The 19,817-nt window shown below is 48.7% G+C and overlaps 3 protein-coding genes across 3 annotated transcripts; 1 reads left to right on the top strand and 2 right to left on the bottom strand.

The window, feature by feature from the left end:
• Positions 1-1,043: 1,043 nt before the first annotated feature.
• acta1a (actin alpha 1, skeletal muscle a) lies at positions 1,044-4,553 on the bottom strand. The gene is made up of 7 exons (XM_041035962.1): positions 4,431-4,553; positions 3,229-3,368; positions 2,803-3,127; positions 2,525-2,686; positions 2,095-2,286; positions 1,733-1,914; positions 1,044-1,560 (listed from the first exon to the last, which is right to left on the bottom strand). The coding sequence occupies exons 2-7, from the start codon at positions 3,355-3,357 to the stop codon at positions 1,417-1,419; spliced, it is 1,134 nt and encodes a 377-aa protein (XP_040891896.1). The 5' UTR covers positions 3,358-3,368; positions 4,431-4,553; the 3' UTR covers positions 1,044-1,416.
• Positions 4,554-6,534: 1,981 nt separating this feature from the next.
• Positions 6,535-15,105, bottom strand: nup133 (nucleoporin 133). The gene is made up of 25 exons (XM_041037183.1): positions 14,848-15,105; positions 14,512-14,627; positions 14,250-14,353; positions 13,857-14,090; positions 13,519-13,689; positions 13,210-13,365; positions 12,967-13,037; positions 12,635-12,782; positions 12,239-12,389; positions 11,893-12,047; positions 11,676-11,767; positions 11,363-11,526; positions 10,984-11,078; positions 10,616-10,840; positions 10,405-10,527; positions 10,195-10,294; positions 9,770-10,033; positions 9,496-9,629; positions 9,206-9,364; positions 8,102-8,237; positions 7,837-7,955; positions 7,432-7,512; positions 7,277-7,341; positions 6,960-7,048; positions 6,535-6,853 (listed from the first exon to the last, which is right to left on the bottom strand). The coding sequence occupies exons 1-25, from the start codon at positions 14,973-14,975 to the stop codon at positions 6,717-6,719; spliced, it is 3,417 nt and encodes a 1,138-aa protein (XP_040893117.1). The 5' UTR covers positions 14,976-15,105; the 3' UTR covers positions 6,535-6,716.
• Positions 15,106-16,132: 1,027 nt separating this feature from the next.
• taf5l (TAF5-like RNA polymerase II, p300/CBP-associated factor (PCAF)-associated factor) lies at positions 16,133-19,554 on the top strand. Its single transcript, XM_041037209.1, has 5 exons — positions 16,133-16,292; positions 16,807-16,948; positions 17,135-17,239; positions 17,360-18,120; positions 18,250-19,554. The coding sequence occupies exons 2-5, from the start codon at positions 16,810-16,812 to the stop codon at positions 19,045-19,047; spliced, it is 1,803 nt and encodes a 600-aa protein (XP_040893143.1). The 5' UTR covers positions 16,133-16,292; positions 16,807-16,809; the 3' UTR covers positions 19,048-19,554.
• The last annotated feature ends 263 nt before the right edge of the window (positions 19,555-19,817 follow it).

Genomic DNA, 19,817 nt, shown 5'->3' with positions numbered 1-19,817 from the left:
TAAGTTTTCTTGAGATTTTTTCCTGAAACAAATTGAGATGAATCTGTCTGGAGACATCCGATGTAATCCTGTGGAGAGGCACAGTTCTGGGTAAAGCTGTGGTTTCTAAAACTCTGAGTGTTCCCAGGTGCACAGCGATCTCAATAACCGCCAGGCTTTAGGCTTTAACCTTCAGATAGAGAGGGGCAACTGCCCTGAGGCCCTACACCTGCAGGGGCCCCTAAAGCTCTGGGCTAACTTTGTGGTCAATATGCTTCATTGGAGCAGAACTAAAGATGATGTGAGGCATCGGGATACAGAAACTGTGTTAAATCTTTCTCAGTGTGACGTTATTCCTCAGTGGGCCATGAAGAAAGGTGTAGTTCACCGTAAACCTTACTTTGAAATAAATATCATGTACTTCCGGTACAGCTCTACGTATCTACAGCCAACTTGGCGGAAGCAGAGTAGAAATGTAGTGATGAAGAATGAAATATGATTTTCCACGAAGATACAGAGATCAGGCTGCGCATGCGTGCTCTGCATCCATCTGTGCAGAGAAGACAACAGGTGAAAAGATGAAGCACCTGCTGAGAACAGAGAGATCAAACTCTAAACTGTACACACTCCTCATCCCTCATTAAATCTGTCTCTGGTAAGTTGTCCAACTTTTTGGAGATTCGATACAGAATCACCGGAGAAGCACCTTATTATTTTTTTTATCCTCCACCAGCTCTTTGTGTGTCTTGGAGTTTTAAGAGTCTCATAAAGTTTATCATGGGTCTGGTTTCACTCACACTGGTTTTGGAGTTGGACCAGTAGATTGGGATTTTTGAAGGCAGAGGCCTGTGGACATGTTTGTGATGAAACAGATTCCCTGCTTTAAATAATGAGTTTACCCATTAACACTATTTTATTCAGGTAAAGTTAATACAGTTTGTGTTAGGACAACACCAAATATTTGATTAAACTTTGACTCACTTTGTTGAATTTAATAAAAGATTCTGTCAGTAAAACAAATGTCATGTTAAAATCTCCAGAATTAGAAATAACAGAGAGCAGTCACTCATGAAAATATGGCTTTTATTTGCTGTTGTCTCTTTTCTTTTTTTTTTTTTTTTGGTCTTTTCTCTCTCTCTCTCTTTTCCCACAGTTGGTCGGAGTGTGTCGTACCTCGAAGCCAACGCTCACTTTGCTTTCACACACACACACACACACACACACACACACACATCGGACATCATCCACATTCAGAAGGTCACATACATAAAAGAAGGAATAAATAAAATATGTACAGGTCAGACGCCGAACTGTCCCCGTGTCCTCCTGCTGCTGACGATGGACGTGCTGTCAGAGTTCTCCTGGGTCAGCAGCGGAGTGTTTGGCATCTCATCGCTCTGGATCCTGAACCTGAGGTGGTTTTGGAGGCGTCGTGTTTTAGAAGCACTTGCGGTGGACGATGCTGGGCCCGGCCTCGTCGTACTCCTGCTTGCTGATCCACATCTGCTGGAAGGTGGAGAGGGAGGCCAGGATGGAGCCGCCGATCCAGACCGAGTACTTGCGCTCAGGAGGAGCGATGATCTGCAGAGGAGAAGGAAATAAGGTACTTTTTTTTTTTTAGATCAACACTACTGTCTCAGTGATGAGCTGATGAGTTTTCCAAATGAACTCAGCTCATTCTTTTGTGATTGTGTGTATGTAACGTTCAGGTGCCCACATGCTTTTTGCCGTGCAGTGGGTGTAAACATCGTACCTTGATCTTCATGGTGCTGGGAGCCAGCGCGGTGATCTCCTTCTGCATGCGGTCAGCGATACCCGGGTACATGGTGGTGCCGCCGGACAGCACGTTGTTGGCGTACAGGTCCTTACGGATGTCGATGTCGCACTTCATGATGCTGTTGTAGGTGGTCTCATGGACACCAGCAGACTCCATACCTGTTCAGGTGCACAGGCGGAGCAGTTCAGTTTACCGCAACAGAACTCAGGAGACTGGTTCAGAGACCGCAGTAAGTAATAAACCTCAAGCAAATTTAAGTTTTAACTTTTCAATATTCAGCAGCGAGTTTTCAGATTATTTCCACGAAATAAAGAGAGAAAATGTCTCTGAGCACGCACCGATGAAGGAGGGCTGGAACAGGGTCTCGGGGCAGCGGAAACGCTCGTTGCCGATGGTGATGACCTGGCCGTCGGGCAGCTCGTAGCTCTTCTCCAGGGAGGAAGAGGAGGCGGCGGTGGCCATCTCGTTCTCAAAGTCCAAAGCCACGTAGCACAGCTTCTCTTTGATGTCACGCACAATCTCACGCTCAGCTGCAAACACAGAGTAAAGAGGAGACAGTGTCTTTGACTGACTACAAACTGCTGAATGGAGAATTAAAGATGGAGAATTAATATCAACACTTTGCATCAAACTGAATATACAGGACCACGCAGGTAAAGGTCCAAAACTTAATGTGTAACTTAATGTCCTAACAGGTAGAAACGTGAACTCGTGGCTTTAAACGGTGAACCTGCATTAGACTCTCGGGACAGAAAATGAAGTCGTTACCGGTTGTGACGAAGGAGTAGCCGCGCTCGGTCAGGATCTTCATGAGGTAGTCGGTCAGATCACGCCCGGCCAGGTCCAGGCGCATGATGGCGTGAGGCAGGGCGTAGCCCTCATAGATGGGCACATTGTGGGTGACGCCGTCACCGGAGTCCAGGACGATACCTGAGAGCAGAAGCACAAACGTTAGATCTACGTTTGAAAGGCAGACGGAGCCTTTTATCTGCGGCCTGTGATGAGCCTGTCAGGGGCATACCTGGACCTGGACAGACTGCACTCACCTGTGGTACGACCGGAGGCGTACAGGGACAGCACGGCCTGGATGGCCACGTACATGGCAGGGACGTTGAAGGTCTCGAACATGATCTGGGTCATCTTCTCCCTGTTGGCTTTGGGGTTGAGGGGGGCCTCAGTCAGCAGGGTGGGGTGCTCCTCGGGGGCCACGCGCAGCTCGTTGTAGAAGGTGTGGTGCCAGATCTTCTCCATGTCGTCCCAGTTGGTGATGATGCCGTGCTCGATGGGGTACTTCAGGGTCAGGATGCCCCTCTTGCTCTGGGCCTCATCGCCCACGTAGGAGTCCTTCTGACCCATACCGACCATCACACCCTGAGGGGGGGAGGGAAAATGGGTGAGGACCGATCACTGTCTTTATACACCATGTATAAACACTAGAGGTCAAGGGTCAAATCCAGTGTGTGACCGCCTACCTGGTGACGGGGACGACCAACGATTGAGGGGAACACGGCCCTGGGGGCGTCATCGCCAGCAAAGCCAGCCTTCACCAGGCCGGAGCCGTTATCGCACACGAGGGCGGTGGTCTCATCGTCGTCACACATGTCTGTGGATTCTGGAGGAGGGAGAACCAGAGGGGGGTGAGTTCTTCACATGCCTTCTGTTCAAAACCCAAAGCCTGTCAGTCAATTAATCAGTCGATTAACTGAATCACTTCAGCTCCAAAACTTTCTTTCAGGATCTGAGTTGTGTAATGCTTAAGTATAGACCATTAAACAGAGCTGTAATTCGTTACTACGCCCGTTATCACATGCAAATAAACACGGTTTGTTCTGAATGATCACAGACTAATGACTCAGTCAGCTGATAAACAGTTTACTCAGCGTGTACTGACATGAACTCATTCGGAAATAAACAGAAACACCATTAACCCACGTTTACTGTGATGATGCCTTCAAGGGCTCCTCATAAAATCCTACTTTTGAACCATTAGCTGATTTCACCAACACTGAAATACCAACGTAGGCATTTCTCCTGATTACATTTCAGCTGCCATGCATGGATTTTGTTTTTCATTCACTGTTAAACTAAGTCAAATGTTATGTGAAAAATACAGGATCTACACAATTAAATCAGTTTAGAAAATATTTGAAACCTATATTTTACCTACGATTTTTTTCTCTTTTTTTTTGAATGTTTACCGGTCTATTAATTGTATTCTTATTTCAATACCCGTCCTTTCAAACACATAATGAGTAATAAAAAGCTTCGGGGATAAGATTTTGTAGTGTTATCCATGTTTTGGCTCATTAGAATAAGTAATATATCAAAAGAAGAAAATCGCACAACTGTCACTCTAATTCGAGTTAACACGAGCTCTGTACTTTAATATTATATTTTGTTTTTTAATGTAATTTAAATTCATGTTTCCCAGCTAGTTGTTTCGTTCTCTCGTAATTGCAGAATTTGTGACAGCACCTGAACGCAGCGCCTGACAGGAAGTTTCTCGCTGTCAAAACAAAAGCTGTTTTTTTGTGTAACCGCACAAACAGTCTCTCAGTTAAACACCGGACCAGACTCCATTCACTGCAGCTAATCATTATTTCCTTCTTCCCTCCTCCCGCCCGCAGAGCCACCCCCCCGGTGCCCGGTTCCTATGCACCGCCAAGCCGCTTACCTCTGCCTGTCTCCGGCTGTCAGTGAGAAAGCTTTAGCCGCTGCTGGTTCCAGCTGAGTGGGGGGTGACGGGCATCGACCACCGGGGTCCTTATATACACCGTCTCCTCCATACCACTCATCCCCAGACAGACAGCCGGTGGGAATGTCCGACTATTCGACAGGAATTCAACAGGCCCTTCGTCCATATTTGGTTGCGCGGGAGGGACACGCAGAAGCTCGCGCGCCAGGCGGGCCATATATGGACAGGAAGCGCTCGCGAGGCTGCCGCGGAGCGCTCGAGCCCCTGTATGGAACAGGGCCACATCGTTACCGGCAGCGCGTGGAGACACACGCATACATGCAGAGAAAACACACACACACACACACACACACACACACACACACATTAAAATCGTAAAGTTTATTTTGAAAGAAAATTCTAAAAGATTTTTCTTTTATAATTTTTACAAAAATTTTCTAAAAGATTTTTCTTTTAGAATTTTTTCTTCATTCAGTGAACTGAGGAGAAAGGAGTAATTTCACTCACAACCTCAAAAATGTCATGGATGATACGAATAAATCATCATGAAGGAAACCAATAAAAAAAAAGAAAAATCCAAACAAAGTTCTATTAAGAATTAAATAATTAATACGTAATTTTACAGGGATGATAACATTACAGTTAAGTTTTCCAGAAGCCACAGTGTGACCCTGGACAAAGACATGTTAAAGGTCCCCACCTGTCCTAAAGAAGAATAAGACACCCAAACCCAGATCTTGTCCTGGAGGTCATTTTGTGTCTCTTTGTTTGTGTTTCTGTTTGGTTGTTTGACTAGATAGTTGTTTAGAGTCTTTATAGTCGTTGTTGTGTCTTTGTGGTCGCTTGCATTTCTTTGTGGTTGTTTAGCTCCTCGTCTTTGTGTGTCTCTCTTTGTGTTAAATATCTTTCTTGTGATATTTTGAATCGACCTGCTGGACACCGGACTTACTTCATTTTACTGGAACAACAACATCCACAGCAGCTGAGTGTCGTTCACGCTCCAGTTTCTAAAACAAGAGGGTCGGGACCTCCAACACGGCGGACAGCTGCCGCCGGAGGCCTGAGTCTGGATTCCTCTGAGAGTCGAACTCCAAGCCAACAGACGGGGCCGTGTTTACCCAGCTGTAAACGGAGGTGTCAGAGAAGCCGGGACCTGAAACCACACAGGACTGTGGACATGAATCCAAAAGAAAGCACGGTGTGACAAAATGACTTCCCACTCACAAACACAACACAAGCTTCAGGAAGGATGGTGGTTCAGGTTCAGTGTAAATAGAGAGCATGTGTCTGAAGTCAGTGTGAACTTTCTGTGTATTAAACCAGACCAGGATCTTTCCCTGACCTGAACCCAGTGCCGTGAGAGAGACTAGACAACTGGACTTTGATCAGATGATCAGGTTTTTAGTGCAGCTTTAATTGCTTAGCCCTTTTAACTTCCATCCATTGTCCATTGTTTGTATTATTTAGGATCTTGGAACTCGGTGCTGTTCTCCAAACTATTCAAGCTCCAGATATTTGGTGTAAAGTGGAACGTCACAGTTCTGTGGAGCCGATGTTCCTAATCTAACCTACTTCCACTATTTTTAGCTGAGCTGGACGCTGAAATCCATCTGCAGCGTCTGTAGCTGTGGAAGTGGATCACGGTGGAGGATCCCCGTCAGGGCGGTGGTCAGTCAGCCGAGGAGCCCGGATCTATTTATAAGCAACATCTGCCCTTCGTCACCGAACAGGAGGAAGTCCTGATGGATGCAGGCCGGTTTCTGGACTCTGTGTCTTACAGGCTCAGGTTTCTGAGCGGCTCTGATATCACATGGTACAGAGACACGGAGACGGAGAGAGTGAGCAGGATTTAAACCAACTTCCTGCAGACAAACAGAGTCTGCAGACTCACACTCACAGCAGCCATCAGAGGTTCACGTCACGTCAGCTGGCTGTTGAAGCTACGATGGGCCCTTCGTTACTGGATCTCAGGTCTGGTCAAGTCATAAATTCTATTTTTGCTTGTTTGTTTTTAAGCAGTTCTGAGTTTATTTTAAATCAGTGACTTATTAATGTCACTAGATGTCAGTAAACAACAGAACTCAGCAACAAAAACTTTTCTACCAGCACCGTTTGTAAAGTTACACTGAACTTAAAGTTTTTGTACAATTATAAAATAATCCAACTACAGAAATAATCAACATATTTATTTAGAAAATGGCACAATTATTCAAACACATCTTGTAAATCCTTGGGATGCAGCAGGTGTTAGAGGGGGAGCGGTCGTCAGATCTGGGCCTGTAGGTAATGTTCATAATTGGCTCGAAGGACAAATTCGAAATAAGGTTTTGTTTTCAAACTGCTCAGATCGTCCGACTCCAGCAGGTCTTTGACGTCAGGCAGGTACGTCTGCAGAGGAACACCTGGAAAAAAAATATGGAATCAACTTCAGTTTTGGTACAAAATGGTCATTTAGTGTTTTCATTTGGATCTTTTTGATATTCACACAGGTTCACAGACGTTTCTCACCTTCCTGTATGAGTTTGAGGAGGATCTTGACGAAGATGCTGTCCTTGGCGGCTTCCAGAGGGTCGTCGTTCCCGTCGGCCAAGGACCAGCTAAGAGGCACATCGGGGTGAGACAACATGTCAAACTATTCAATAACAGGTTTCACAGCAACCTGAGACTGTGATTTACCTTCATGTTCAAAGGACTCTAAACTGCACGTAATGGTTTCGAGCACAGTTTGTAAAAATCTTCTGTGAGTGACGCTAAAATTTATTTTGGTTTTCCACTAAAAGGAACAGAAAAAAACAAAAAACCAAACCATGTCAGACGGATCTTACTCGTCTCTCCTCAGCGCTTTGCTGAAGATTTCACATTTCAGCGAGTCGATGTCCACGGCGTCCTCCTGCAACACAAACACGGACTGTTAAACTGCCGCCAAGGCCGACAGGAGGAACCTCAAACCGACCAGCGCTCAGTACAAACAGACAGCCACCTCGTCGATGTACTCCAGGAGATCCAGAGCCTTTTTGTAGTCGTACTCGTTGGCTCCTCTGTTGTCGTCACAGATGTACAGCTGTGGAGGAGAGAGGAGGAAACACTGAAGTGAGCTGAGGCTGTTCACACTCATAAAGGGATTATTTTCCAGTAATGGCTGAAATCTGGTTTCAGAAAAATCCACACAAGAGAAAATCTTGTTCTCTTTCAACTTCGTCCTCCTGGAAACGTCCTCCTGGAGACAGCCACTGAACGGACCTGTTGGTGCTTTTATGATGAAGATCATGAAATATGACTGAACTGACGCTGAATGGACGTCGAGGTGATATCTACAGATCGCACACAGCTGGTATCAGCAGGAAACGCTTTCCTTCGCTGAGGCGTGCTGAGCGTGTGTCTTCACCTGTATGAGGTTGTGAGCGCTGAGCAGCGGCATGGTGTCGGGGTTCTGCTGCTTCTCCTCCAGCAGCTGTCGAGGCAGAGTCTCCTGGTGCAGCAGGAAACGCTCCTGCTCCACGATGTCTGATTGGACAGAGCATCAGACAGCGGTCAGAGGACACACGTATGGTGTTTAAACATGTGAAGTGTTTTATTCTGATGGATCTGAGATGTTTCTTCATCTGAAACCAACAGACTCAGATCACCTTATCACCAGGTTGTGTTTTTACCGTTGACTTGTTTGCGGAGCTCCTCCTCCGGCAGGTCGGAGGCGAGTGCCGTGAGCTTACTGAGAGCCAGCAGCGTCTTCTTCTTCACAAAGTAACGTGTCTCCGCGTTGGCCTGGCTGTAGAGCGTCCTGTGGGCCTGCAGAGGACACATATCCAATCACGATTAATGCAAATAAACTACAGATTCATTCTAAACAGAAAAAAGATAAATGATCAAGTGAAGCAAATAATTTAAAAGTCAGACTGTGTAAAACACACACAGGCTAAAGACTGAGATCATAAGTTAAAAGAGGAAATATCTGTGTGTGTGTGTGTGTGTGTGTGTGTGTGTGGGGTTTCCCTGCATGTAAATGTGAACTGCAAGCAGGAAGGAAGCAAGCTGTTGAAAGTGTGTGTGTGTGTGTTTGTGTGTGTGTGTGTGTGTGTGTGTGAAGAGCGGAAGATGTGAGCCTGTGTGTGTGTGTGTTCTTCAAAGGTTGTTCTGTGGTAAAAAGGGAACGAAGGACGTTTATCTATCGTTCACTGCAGCAGCAAGAAGGTGAAAGGTAAAAAGGAGTAAAGACAGGAAGGAAGGAAGAAAGGAAGGAGAGAAGGAAGAAAGGGAAAAAAGGCAAGAAAAATGGGATGGAAGGAGGGGAAAAACAAAGGAAGGCAAAAGAGAAAAAGGAACAAAAGACAAAAAAAATGAAAGTGAAATTGGACAGGAAGGAAGGAAGAAAGGAAGGAAGGAAGGAAGGAGTGTGCATCAGTTACAGAGGAAGTGGTTCTGAGAATGACACACATTTAGTGAGTGTGTGTGGGGCCTTGTTCTGCTGAGTCCAACATCTTTGTGGGAACCCGGCAAGTTTACATGTGTCTTTAAGGGTTAAGACTTGGTTAGTGCTCGGGTTTGAATCAGGTTTAGATCAGAGTCCGGGTTTAGCTTTAGCTATTTAGTTGTGATGGTTAGTTTGAGGTTAACGAGCTCTGCAGCTTCCTGAAACTGATGATGAGAGAGGAGTCAGTTCTCTTTTTCCACATTGGTCACACAACTATTTCTCTTTTCATGTGAACAACAGTGTGTGTGTGTGTGTGTGTGTGTGTGTGTCTGTGTGCACGTCGTACACTCTGGTAGTCGTGGACGTGGATGTGGTGCAGCCAGCTCAGGTGCTGGTGAGCCTGCAGGAAGCTGGCCAGCTGCTGGTGCTGAGCGGCCGGCTGGGACAGCAGCTTCCCCCTCTTCCCCTTCTCCATGTACCAACGAAACAGGAAGTCAGCAAAGTTCTGCGGCGGGAAGTGACAACGTGGGAGAGAGAGAGAGAGGGAGAGAGAGAGAGGCGTCAGTGAGCCGCTGCAGGAGGAAGGTCGGGTATAGATCACTTGACTTGACTGACTCCCGCTGTGTTTCTCGGCACCTGGTCTGCGAACTTGGCCATGTAGTGCTGCAAGCGGCTCTGGTTGTCGGTCTGCTCACACATCTGAACCAGGATGTCGAAGTCGCAGTACTTCTCAGCCAGCGCCGCCACCCACTGGTACTGTCCGAGCTCCACTGCAACGCACAGCAGATACACAATGACACACTTTACAGTGGTGTCACAGGAATAATCCTCCCTCAGAAACGTACAGTTTGGTTTTAAGTTGTTGTTTCTGTCTCGGTTCAGGTGAAGTTACCAAACATCCTCCACTTACACAGCGGCTGCAGCAGCTCCGAGCGCCGCTGGCTGTACTCCATCTCCAGGCTGTTGTAGCGCTCTTGTTGGGCCCCCAGGGGCCTCTGCTGCTGCAGGGAGGTCAGCTGGGCCACGCAGCCCCCCAGGTAGATGTCCAACAGCGCCACCAGCTGCTCACACAGGGCGCTGCGGAGCACCGAGTCGGCGTGCGGGTACACTGAGCGCAGGATGATCTCATGTTGGCGGGAAATGACGGTACGAACGCCGCCCACGCCACCTGATGCTGGAGGAGGAGGAGAGATCAGGTGGGACACGAACGGTCAATCATTTATTCTACTCCAGCAGCCACTTCCTCAGGAAACTACCTGAACATACAATCCAACAGAGCTATGTAGAATATTCTAATATTCCTGAGGCTGCAGGTGAGAGAAAGGAGGATCAAACCTGTCCATGGGATGTACTCCGGCTCCGCAGCAGCAGTTTCAGAGGCTCTGTACATGGAGGCCTTGGTCTCTCTGTACTGACCAGCAGCCTGAAGCATGTCCTGCACACACACACACACAGATTTCCTTTAACAGAGGTGTTTCCGTGCTGTTGTCTTCCCCCTCAGGCAGCGCACATCACCCTTCGTGAAGCGAGGAACGCGACGTTTACCTTGATGATGTTGTTGACGGTGAGAACCACCTCGGCCCACTGCACCGAGTCGACCGGGTTCTCCTTCAGACTCCGCTCCTCCTCTTCCAGCAGACAGTCAAACATGGAGGAGATCTGAGACACCTGCGAGAGAAGCAAAACAACAGTGCAGCAGCCATCCAGCTTCCACGCCACGTGAACCATCCCAACAGAAAACAGTCAAGACGCAAACCTCTCTGAAGAAGACGTCGGCGGCAGTGAGGCCCGGCGGCACGGCGGTGCTGTTCCTCTGCAGCGCCGTGCCGATGGCTCGGTTGACCAGTTCGGCGTGTTTGGTGTGGTGGTTCTTCAGCACCATGGCCGCCTGCAGCTTCTCAGCGTGCTCACACAGCAGCAGACGGGTCGCCATGGGAGTGGAACGCACCGTCACCTGGCCGAGCCGGTCCAGCAAACCCACCTGACAGAGGAGGACAGCCATGACTCTTTCTGCATCCACCGTGTCAGGTCGTTACACGTGAGGCGTATTTTGTCCATGAGCCTGCAACGTGACCAGAAAGTTGAGTCTGCGACAGGACAACACCTGAGGGCAGGATCTGTTACCTGGAGCAGGAAGTCCATGAAGCAGCCGTGGGCCTTCATCTTGTCCTCCAGCTGGTGGAGGATGATGAGGGAGGTGAGAGGAAAGCCGACGCTCTCTGGATGAACAGAAACAGTTTGTATGTTTGAATGAGCTGTTCACACACTCCCACCATCTCCAGTTTAGTTACTATAAAACTATATTTTTATTTCTCATTGACTCGTAAACTGTTTGTGAGGTGATTCATCAGAGAACAGGGCTCCCTCCTCTTATGTGAGATCAGATCAGAGTCCGGCAGCGTCGTCTGTTCATGATAAATATATTTATAATTTAACACTGTGAACAAACGCCACACCAGGAGCCTGTCAATCTGCTGATCATCCTCCCGATTCCCCTGCTCACCATCAGGGACAGATTCTGCCCAGCGGGGGTCGGAGGCCGGGTAATCATCCACCAGGTCCAGGTTGATCTGAGTCACCACGCTGTCCAGCTCTGCTCCCTCCTCTCCGTCACCATCCCGGGGGAAGAGCTCGTCTGTGACCGTCTGGGCCCCCACCAGGTCATTACTGACAAAGGACAGGTAATTATTTTTATTTACAGTATTACAGGGACTAAATCCCTGTGTTCTACATCCTGAGTGAAACCAGAAACCAACACTCACAATTAAAGATTCTGTTTTTAAAAATAAAGGATCTGGGAACTGTTAATGACGCACCGGCAGAACTGCAGGAAGGCCGCCTTCAGGAGTTTGTTTTTGTCCTCCTGAGCGACAGGCTCTGCTCTGGTCGGAGTCTCCATGGCTGAAACCTTCGTAACAAAATCAGCATGAGAAAAGTTCCAGTCAAAAGGCTCTGAGCCATTTTCCTAACTGGACTTCCAGTGTGTGAGTAGTTGAATAGAAACTGAATTCCTGTCTCAATGTGGCGTTTTACCTCTGGGGCCGCAGCCAGCGAGGAGCACAGCGAGTCCTCCATGGTCTCCGGCAGGATGGAGGCGCTCTCCCGGGCCACCACCGCCACCAGGCCGCTGTTCTGGGAGAAAAACACCGGCAGGTTGGCGCAGCAGCCTCCGCCACGTACACCATCACCTGGACAGACAGAGACGTCAGCGCAGACATGCACAGACAGAGTTAAGTCTTTCTGTCTTTGTAATTTAAGGCCTGTTTCATGGTCCAGTCAAAGTATGAAAAATATCAGTGAAAACCAGAGAGAAATAACGGAGAAAGGACAAAACAGGTCCCTGATCTGACTCGAACTGGGGAACAGTGCCGCGTCTCACCGGGGGAGTTAAAGCTGATCCTCTCATCAGGCAGTCCTCCCCTGCTGGTTCCCGTTGAGCAGGAGAACACCAGCTCCTTGTTGTAGAGGAAGGCAGTGGAGCCGGGGGAAGGAGGCAGCACCAGCCGTGTGGCCTGCAGGGCCTCTTCGCTCTGAAGAAACAAAACATGTTCAAACTGAAGAGTTTATCTTGTGTTTACTGGGACTGAGTCTCCGTTACTCTGGTTAATCCACAGAACACACTGTGAACAGGTGTAATGGTGGAAAGCAGTTTCACTGGCTTTGGACAGATGAGTTGCTATTGAATATTTTTATGTCCTTTTACAATGATGAGAGCTTCACAAAGGAAGAGCTCCACTGGATCAGGATCAGGACCAGGACCAGGATCAGGACCGACCTGGAACGGAGGGTTGTATTTGGTGACCTCCACAGCAAACTGGTCAGAGATGGTGGCTCCGTTGTCCTGCAGGGTCACCAGGCAGAAGTAGGCCAGACAGGGAGTGTCTGACGGGTGCCAGGCTGCAGCCAAAACCACCAGACCGGACCTGAAAACACAGGACGGCACAGTTTCTTTCCATTTCTTTGAGATTTTTTTTTATTGTCAGGGCCACAATGTGGAAAGTTGGTTATATATTAATAAAACAATGATTTATAGAAACAGACTTTTTGACGAAAGGTAATTCAAACAGGACGAAAGCAACACAAACACACACAGATGAACACACTCACTGGCTGAGCTTCATATCCAGGTACGCCACGTTCGCTCCCTCCTTCATCTCCTCGTAGTTGCTCTCTGACCCCTGAAGGGAGAGAAGTCCTTTTATTTTCATCCATGTATGACTCTATTCACATTCTGCTGCTAGAATATACAGTATCATTTCATTTGCACTGCTTCTTGGAGCGAGATGCCACATTTGAATCAGACTGATGGTGATTTACAGCCTCTATGATCACGTGTGTCCTTGTACTGACCCAGATGGCGTCGGCGATGCTCTCGGTCAGAGCTCTGCGGGCGTCCCAGCTGAGGACCTGGTGCTCCCAGCTGTCGTCCACCTCCCACTTACTCAGACTGGAGCTGGTCAGCGTGTACAGGCAGCTGGCTCTGCCTACCCACAGCACACTGTGGAGCTGCAGGGAAAACAGAGCCACGTTCAGGGTGGAGAGGTTCAGCAGCTGGTTTAAGACTGGACATGTCACCTTTTTAAAGAAACTACAGCCTCGAACCAACAAGCACTTCACAGTAAAAACCCACCTACTGGACAGCAACGGAAAAATACTCACTGTGTCGTTGGCTGGAGGGGAGAGGATGCCAAACAGACTGGAGACACGGCGTCCGATCCCAGACAACATGCCCTGACCCTGCTGCAGAGCTCGCCACTGCAGCTTTCCTAAAGAATCTGCGCTCGCCCTCAACAGTCGACTCTTCACCGAGGACAAGACGAAGCTTCCTCCCTGAGAGAGGAGAGAAAAGTCGGAGGTCAGGACAGGTAAAGGTAGAACAGCCGGAATATTCTGTTTGATAAGAGCTAAAGTTTTTTTTCCTGTTTGGTTTGGTTAAGTTTCCAGTGGTGAATGACAAAAATGAGAACGTAAATGTGATTTACTGAAGATTTACTTACTCTGACAGCAACGACAAAGTTGCAGAGATCTCCCAGGTCCACATCTGTCTCTGTATAGTTGCCCTCCTGAGCCAGACTGGGCCAGAAGCGCGCCGTTCCCTCTGTAGCCACCGCCAGGACGGAGATGGACTGAACGGCGGCCGTCTCCAGGGGAGCGGCGGACGTCACGGCCACGAGGTCGGCCGTGTAGCTGTACTCACTGCTGGGCAGCTGCAGCTCCTTACACACCGACAGCTGCAGGAAAACACAGAGAGACAGTTTCAGCCTCAGTTTGTGAATTTAAAGACTTCGACTGTGAATCTGTGAGCTGTCAGTTCACGGCTTTGAACTTTTGGCCCCATGAATAAATGGCTGCACTGCAGATCTTGTTGATGGAGGAGGGGCTGAATGCACCTTGGCCACAGCAGTCTGGCAGATCTTCCAGATGATCAGTCGCTCTCCACAGACCATCCAGGCCCAGCCGCTCTCATTCACCTTCACTGAGATCTGGTCATCGGCTACAGGGACCAACAAACACAGACATGTTCAGTGGGAACACTGGAAAACAAGCTCACAGTAGTGTTGACAGAACCTTCACGAACAGACATGGACAAAGACAGACAACTGGAATACATCACAGAAAACGTAGGAATAACAGAGACGTCTTCTCCTTTACCATCAGCCATCGTCAGTGCCTCCATCACTTTGACGGGCAGCGATGAGCCGAAGGTCTGGACATCATAGTTGACCGATTCTGCAGCTGCGTGGCTCTGCACTCGGGTGGGTGTTGACCTGGCAGAGGAAGATTTACAGTGAGACAGAGGAGACACTTGTCTTCCCTGCTGAACACTGAGCTGGACCTAATTTGTGGTGCTGTTGAACTGTAATGGACTTCGGCCGTCCTGGGACCGCTCTGCTTTACAAATCTGAAACAAAACTTTACAAATCTGTCTTAAAGAGTGTTTAGCCTCTCTGTGATGACCTAGATCCTCCGCTCAGTGTCTTCTCTCACCTCGCCGACAGAGGCGTCCTCCGCGGGGAGAACAGCAGACTGTTGGCCGCTCCGGAGACGCTCTTCCTCCCGGTGATCCGGCCCTGATGCCTGCGGCCGGAGCTCGGAGCGGTGCGGGGGCTAAACATGCCTGCTGTGACGCCCCGAACGGCCCGACGAGTCGAGAAATCTGGAAGGTTTTAACCGACAGGATTTATCCGCCACGCAGAACTCCTCTTCTCCAAATAACGCGCGGTGCAGTCGCATGAATATGTCGTCATCACCTCACCAAGCCCCGCTCATTCAAGAAAACTTTATCAACAACAATGACAGTGTTTTAGTTCAAGTGTCGGTGCGATTTCTGGTGAAGACATACGTGGAAAAATCTAACAGTAGAAAGCGGAACATGATGGAATATGTCCAACATGATTGTGTCCTCGTCCTCTCTGTCTCACAGGAGTAAATGAAAGAGCAAACACTGTTTTCTGTCAACATCTCCGTCCTCTGTTTCCTCTGGCGTCACTCTCAGAGACTGATTTTAACTTTATCACTCAAACTGTTGTCAGTTTTGGTGAAAATACAATTGTGACCAACCAGCGTTTAAGGATTTACTTTATGTAATCATGTTGCATACATGTGTCAGCCGTGGAACAGCACTGCATCAAATGTTATTTTTGCAACTATATGGTCTCTAAAGAAAAATGTATGAATGAGTATAATAAGACTTCTAATATTTGTTAAAAGCTACACATACTCAGCAGTCAGCGGAGATAATAATGAAGAGAGGTTTCAGGAATTTTTTCCCCTTAATGTGCTGTTGGATGGTGACCATGCCAAATTCCTTTAAAAAATAACAAGTTTAAATTTTAAGTTGCTTATTTGGGGTGAGTACACTTATTCTACAAAATGACACAAATTATTTGGAGACCCTCGTAAACTCGGCTTAAGTCTGAAACTGAAGCAGCGCGTCATAATATTAATACTTTTAGTAAGTATTAGTCCTCCAATGTTAGCCCTAAGCAAAGGGGACCAGCCAACGCTAACTGTCAAAGTTAAAGTATAAGTTTTCGTTGTCTTGGTGTTGGTCTTTAGTGTAAAGTTTATGAGTCAATCGTGCCTCTGGCGACTGGTGACAAACGAAATTTAATGAGTTTATTTATTACAAAGTTCATTTCTCACTGTATTTAAAGCCACGGCGTAATTACTAGATTTTTTAACAGGGTTTGGTTCAGTAAGAAAAACGATACAGACGTAAGTAGTCAATCATCGATAAATCAACGCGAGGCCAGGCGTAAGTAGACGATCCTAGCGTAAATCAATGGCGGCAGAGCGGGAGGGGGGCGGACGACCACGATGGAGCGGCTAGGACGGCCAGCGGCGTAGTTTCAGCTGGACTCCGAGTGGCGTTAAAACCTCGCCATCTTACGCACAGTAACCGAGGACGGAGAAGCACGGCACGATATGCAGTGAGTAAAGACTTTCAACCGGTGAAACCACGGAACCGGAGCGGTCCCGCTAAAAGTCCGGAGCCGCCAGGCCCGTTGCTAAGTGCTAAGTTAGCCGGTTAGCTCAGGTCAGATACCCTCCTCTGATGTGCAAACCTGGGAGCTTTAGACCGGATTAGACCGCGGCTCCAGTTGTTTCGGTCTTACAGATTATCGGACATCTACAGTTGGATTGTAAATGAAGGCGTTTACAGTGTTTTTGTGTCAGTATACAGGTTAGCTCGCTGCTTTGCTAGGTATTAGCCACTGGGAAGATGCTGTTCCCAGGAGGGTGAAAGTTGCCATGGAGAAGATGAATCGGAGTTTAAGCGCTTCGGTAGCACCGGGCCTGCCTGTAAACTCCCAGATTATAACTGTTTGTGCTCCTAACGATCTTTGATAAGAGAGAAAGTGACGAACAACAGGTGTCTCCTCTTAGCGGAAACCTCTCAGGTGTGTGGGATAACACTGTGTGTGGGGTTTTTTTGGTTTTCAGGTCATGAAGCGGGTTCGCACTGAGCAGATCCAGTATGCCGTGGCTCAGTACCTGAAGAGGAGGCAGTATGTGGACACCGACAGTTCCCTGAAGGGAGCCAAACTCTTCCAGTCGGCTGAGGAGATGGCTGCCAGTCTCACAGGTGAGCCAGCAGCACAGGTGAAGGTGGAAGACATGCTGCACTTCCTGTTTTTATTCCTATGCGTTTGTTTGTCAACTGAAAGAATATATTACTTCCACTTACATGGTGGTATTTCTGCTTTCTCTTCCACCTGTTTCTTTCTTTCTTTCTTTCTTTCTTTCTTTCTCTCTCTGGTTCTCTGAGCAGTGCAGACAGAGTCGGGCTGTGCCAACATCATCTCTGCTGCACCCTGCCAGTCTGACCCACAGCAGTATGAGGCTCAGTACTCCAGGCTGCGCTCCTTCCTGTCAGGTATTACTAGTTAAAACGTTTTATTATGATCCACAAAATCATATTTTCAAGTTCCTTTTAGATGCTGCATGTATTTAATGACAATCTCCTCAGATTACATTTTCATTTCCCTTAAATCAGAGACAGAAATCTCGTGGGCGAAGGAGGTGAACAGCATCCTCTACCCGCTCTTCGTCTACCTCCACCTGGACATGGTGCGCTGTGGCCTGAAGGGGGCAGTAGATGGTTTTTACAGTCGTTTCCACGGTGCCTTTCTTCAGGACAGCGAGCAGCGTGCCACCATAGAGCAGCTCCGCCATGTTCTCACCGCTCAGGATGTTGCAGCCAATCCCAAGCTGAGCGCTTTTCTGGAGCACAAATATGTGGTTCACCTGACGGAGCCGGCCTACAGCTATCTGCTGCGCTACCTGCAAAGCGAAGACAACAGCGCCCTCTGCAGGGCCCTCAGCACACACCTGCAGGTGGAGGTCACGGCCTCCAGACGTACTGACTACCAGCTGTATGGAACTGCCAGTGGGGCAACGGCTGCCCCAAACTCCACCTCCTCCTGGGCTGGCGTGGACGGGTCGGAGGGTGGCGAGGGTGTGGAGGTCCCTGCAGGGATCCCACAGAACGAGGCGGCCCTGGAGGCTCTGCAGGACTGCATCAAGAAAGTCCGCGAGGGCCCCCCCTCGCTCACCACTGTGTGTTTTTACGCCTTCCACCACACAGAGCAGATGCTGAACACCGCCGAGGTCTCGGCCGACAGCCGGCTGCTGGCCGCCGGCTTCGACAGTTCCACGGTGAAGCTGTGGAGCCTCCGAGCCAGAAAGCTGAAGGCCAGACCGCATCAAGCTGACGTGTCGCGCATCCACCTGGCCTGTGACGTACTGGAGGAGGAGGTGAGATGATAGCTGTGAAGCTAAGTATTTGCAGCTGATGAAATTCTCATTTCTTTCTCATAATTTGAACTGTGTGAAGGACAAAGACAGGTGATGTCCGATGTCATGTCTTCTGTTGTTGTTCCTCAGGTGGATGAGGAGGACGGCTCCGGCAGCGAGATAAAGACGCTGCGAGGTCACAGCGGCCCGGTGTTTCGTACCTCCTTCCTGACAGACAGCTCCGGCCTGCTCTCCTGCTCCGAGGACACAACCATACGTTACTGGGACCTGGGCAGCTTCACCAACACGGTGCTGTACCAGGGCCATGCCTATCCGGTGTGGGACGTGGACGTCAGCCCCTGCAGCCTTTACTTTGCCAGCGGCTCCCACGACCGCACAGCCCGCCTTTGGACGTTCTCCCGCACGTACTCGCTCCGGCTCTACGCCGGCCATCTCGCCGACGTCGACTGTGTCAAATTCCACCCCAACTCCAACTACCTGGCCACTGGCTCCACAGACAAGACTGTCCGGCTGTGGAGCACCCAGCAGGGGGCGTCTGTTCGCCTCTTCACTGGCCACCGCGGCCCGGTGCTGTCGCTCGCTTTCTCACCTAACGGGAAGTACTTGGCGTCCGCTGGCGAGGACCAGCGGGTGAAGCTGTGGGACTTGGCGTCAGGGACGTTGTTCAAAGACTTGCGGGGACACACGGACAGCGTCACCAGCCTGTCTTTCAGCCCAGACAGCAGCCTGGTGGCGTCGTCGTCTATGGACAACACAGTCCGGGTGTGGGACATCCGCAACTCCCACGGCGGGACGCCAGCTGATGGCTCGTCCAGCGAACTGGTGGGACTGTACACTGGAAACACCAGCAACGTGCTGAACGTCCAGTTCATGGCCTGCAACCTGCTGCTGGTGACAGGAAGTGCACAAGAGAAGGCAGAACAGTAGCCACGGACGTCCGGTCTCTGTGTCTGTGTGTGGGAGAAAAGCTTGAATGTTTCCAGCTGTTTGTTGGAAAATGTGGTCGATGTCACCACCTGCCCAGGAGTCTGATTTTTGTTTTCCTCATTATTTCATTATTTTTTACTTCAGGCTTCAAAAACTGGTTTAGATATTCATCATCTGTAGAAAAGTTGTCTTCTGTCCTTGGTGGTATTTTCGTTACCAAAGCGTCTTCAGTATTAAAGAATTCCTCAGTTTCTCGTGTAGCTGATGATTAGAAAGCGTGAAGTTCTGGGTTTGGTGCCTCGGTGGTTGAAAGCTGTTTACTCTGCTGTCCTGCACATGGTTAATGATCTATAAAAGCAGCCTATGAAATGCTTCTGTTGGAAAATATTGTTCCTGTTGGATGAAATACAAACATTTTGAATCTGCAGAAAATCAGTTGTAACCCAGTAGAAGATGAAAATGTGTATATTTTGAACTGAGAAGATACTTAAACATAAGTTACACGTTTTTGTGTTGTTGTTGTTGTTGTTGTTTTCTTTTCGCTGGTTGTTTGATGCTGAACTCTGCTGGACATCCGTCAGTTTGTGGGAGTATCAATGTGATTGGACACAGATGTGTGTTATGGGATAAAGTGGACAGAGGTCCAGGATGTCTTAGCTTAGCTTAGCTTAGCTTAGCAGAAACACTGGAAGCGGCAGGAAACAGCTAGCTTAAGAGCCCAGTGAAAAATCCTGATGAAACGTGTGGTGCTTGAGACCTGGTGACGTAGC

The sequence above is a fragment of the Toxotes jaculatrix genome, chromosome 4 (assembly GCF_017976425.1).
Source record: "Toxotes jaculatrix isolate fToxJac2 chromosome 4, fToxJac2.pri, whole genome shotgun sequence".
NCBI classification, from domain to species: Eukaryota; Metazoa; Chordata; class Actinopteri; family Toxotidae; genus Toxotes; species Toxotes jaculatrix.
Note: the sequence above shows the minus strand (reverse complement) of the source record. Positions and strands in the feature narration are given on the sequence as shown.

Excerpts from the sequence above, each read along its gene's own strand:
- nup133 (XM_041037183.1), bottom strand. The coding sequence starts at position 14,975 with ATGTTTAGCCCCCGCACCGCTCCGAGCTCCGGCCGCAGGCATCAGGGC. Across the intron at positions 12,783-12,966 it reads CTGGATATGAAGCTCAGCCA|GTCCGGTCTGGTGGTTTTGG; the intron begins GTGAGTGTGTTC and ends CTGTGTTTTCAG. Across the intron at positions 9,630-9,769 it reads GGAGCTGCTGCAGCCGCTGT|TGGAGCTCGGACAGTACCAG; the intron begins GTAAGTGGAGGA and ends TGTGCGTTGCAG.
- acta1a (XM_041035962.1), bottom strand. The coding sequence starts at position 3,357 with ATGTGTGACGACGATGAGACCACCGCCCTCGTGTGCGATAACGGCTCC. Across the intron at positions 2,287-2,524 it reads CTACTCCTTCGTCACAACCG|CTGAGCGTGAGATTGTGCGT; the intron begins GTAACGACTTCA and ends CTGTGTTTGCAG. Across the intron at positions 1,561-1,732 it reads CCAGCACCATGAAGATCAAG|ATCATCGCTCCTCCTGAGCG; the intron begins GTACGATGTTTA and ends TCTCCTCTGCAG.
- taf5l (XM_041037209.1), top strand. The coding sequence starts at position 16,810 with ATGAAGCGGGTTCGCACTGAGCAGATCCAGTATGCCGTGGCTCAGTAC. Across the intron at positions 16,949-17,134 it reads GATGGCTGCCAGTCTCACAG|TGCAGACAGAGTCGGGCTGT; the intron begins GTGAGCCAGCAG and ends TTCTCTGAGCAG. Across the intron at positions 18,121-18,249 it reads GTGACGTACTGGAGGAGGAG|GTGGATGAGGAGGACGGCTC; the intron begins GTGAGATGATAG and ends GTTGTTCCTCAG.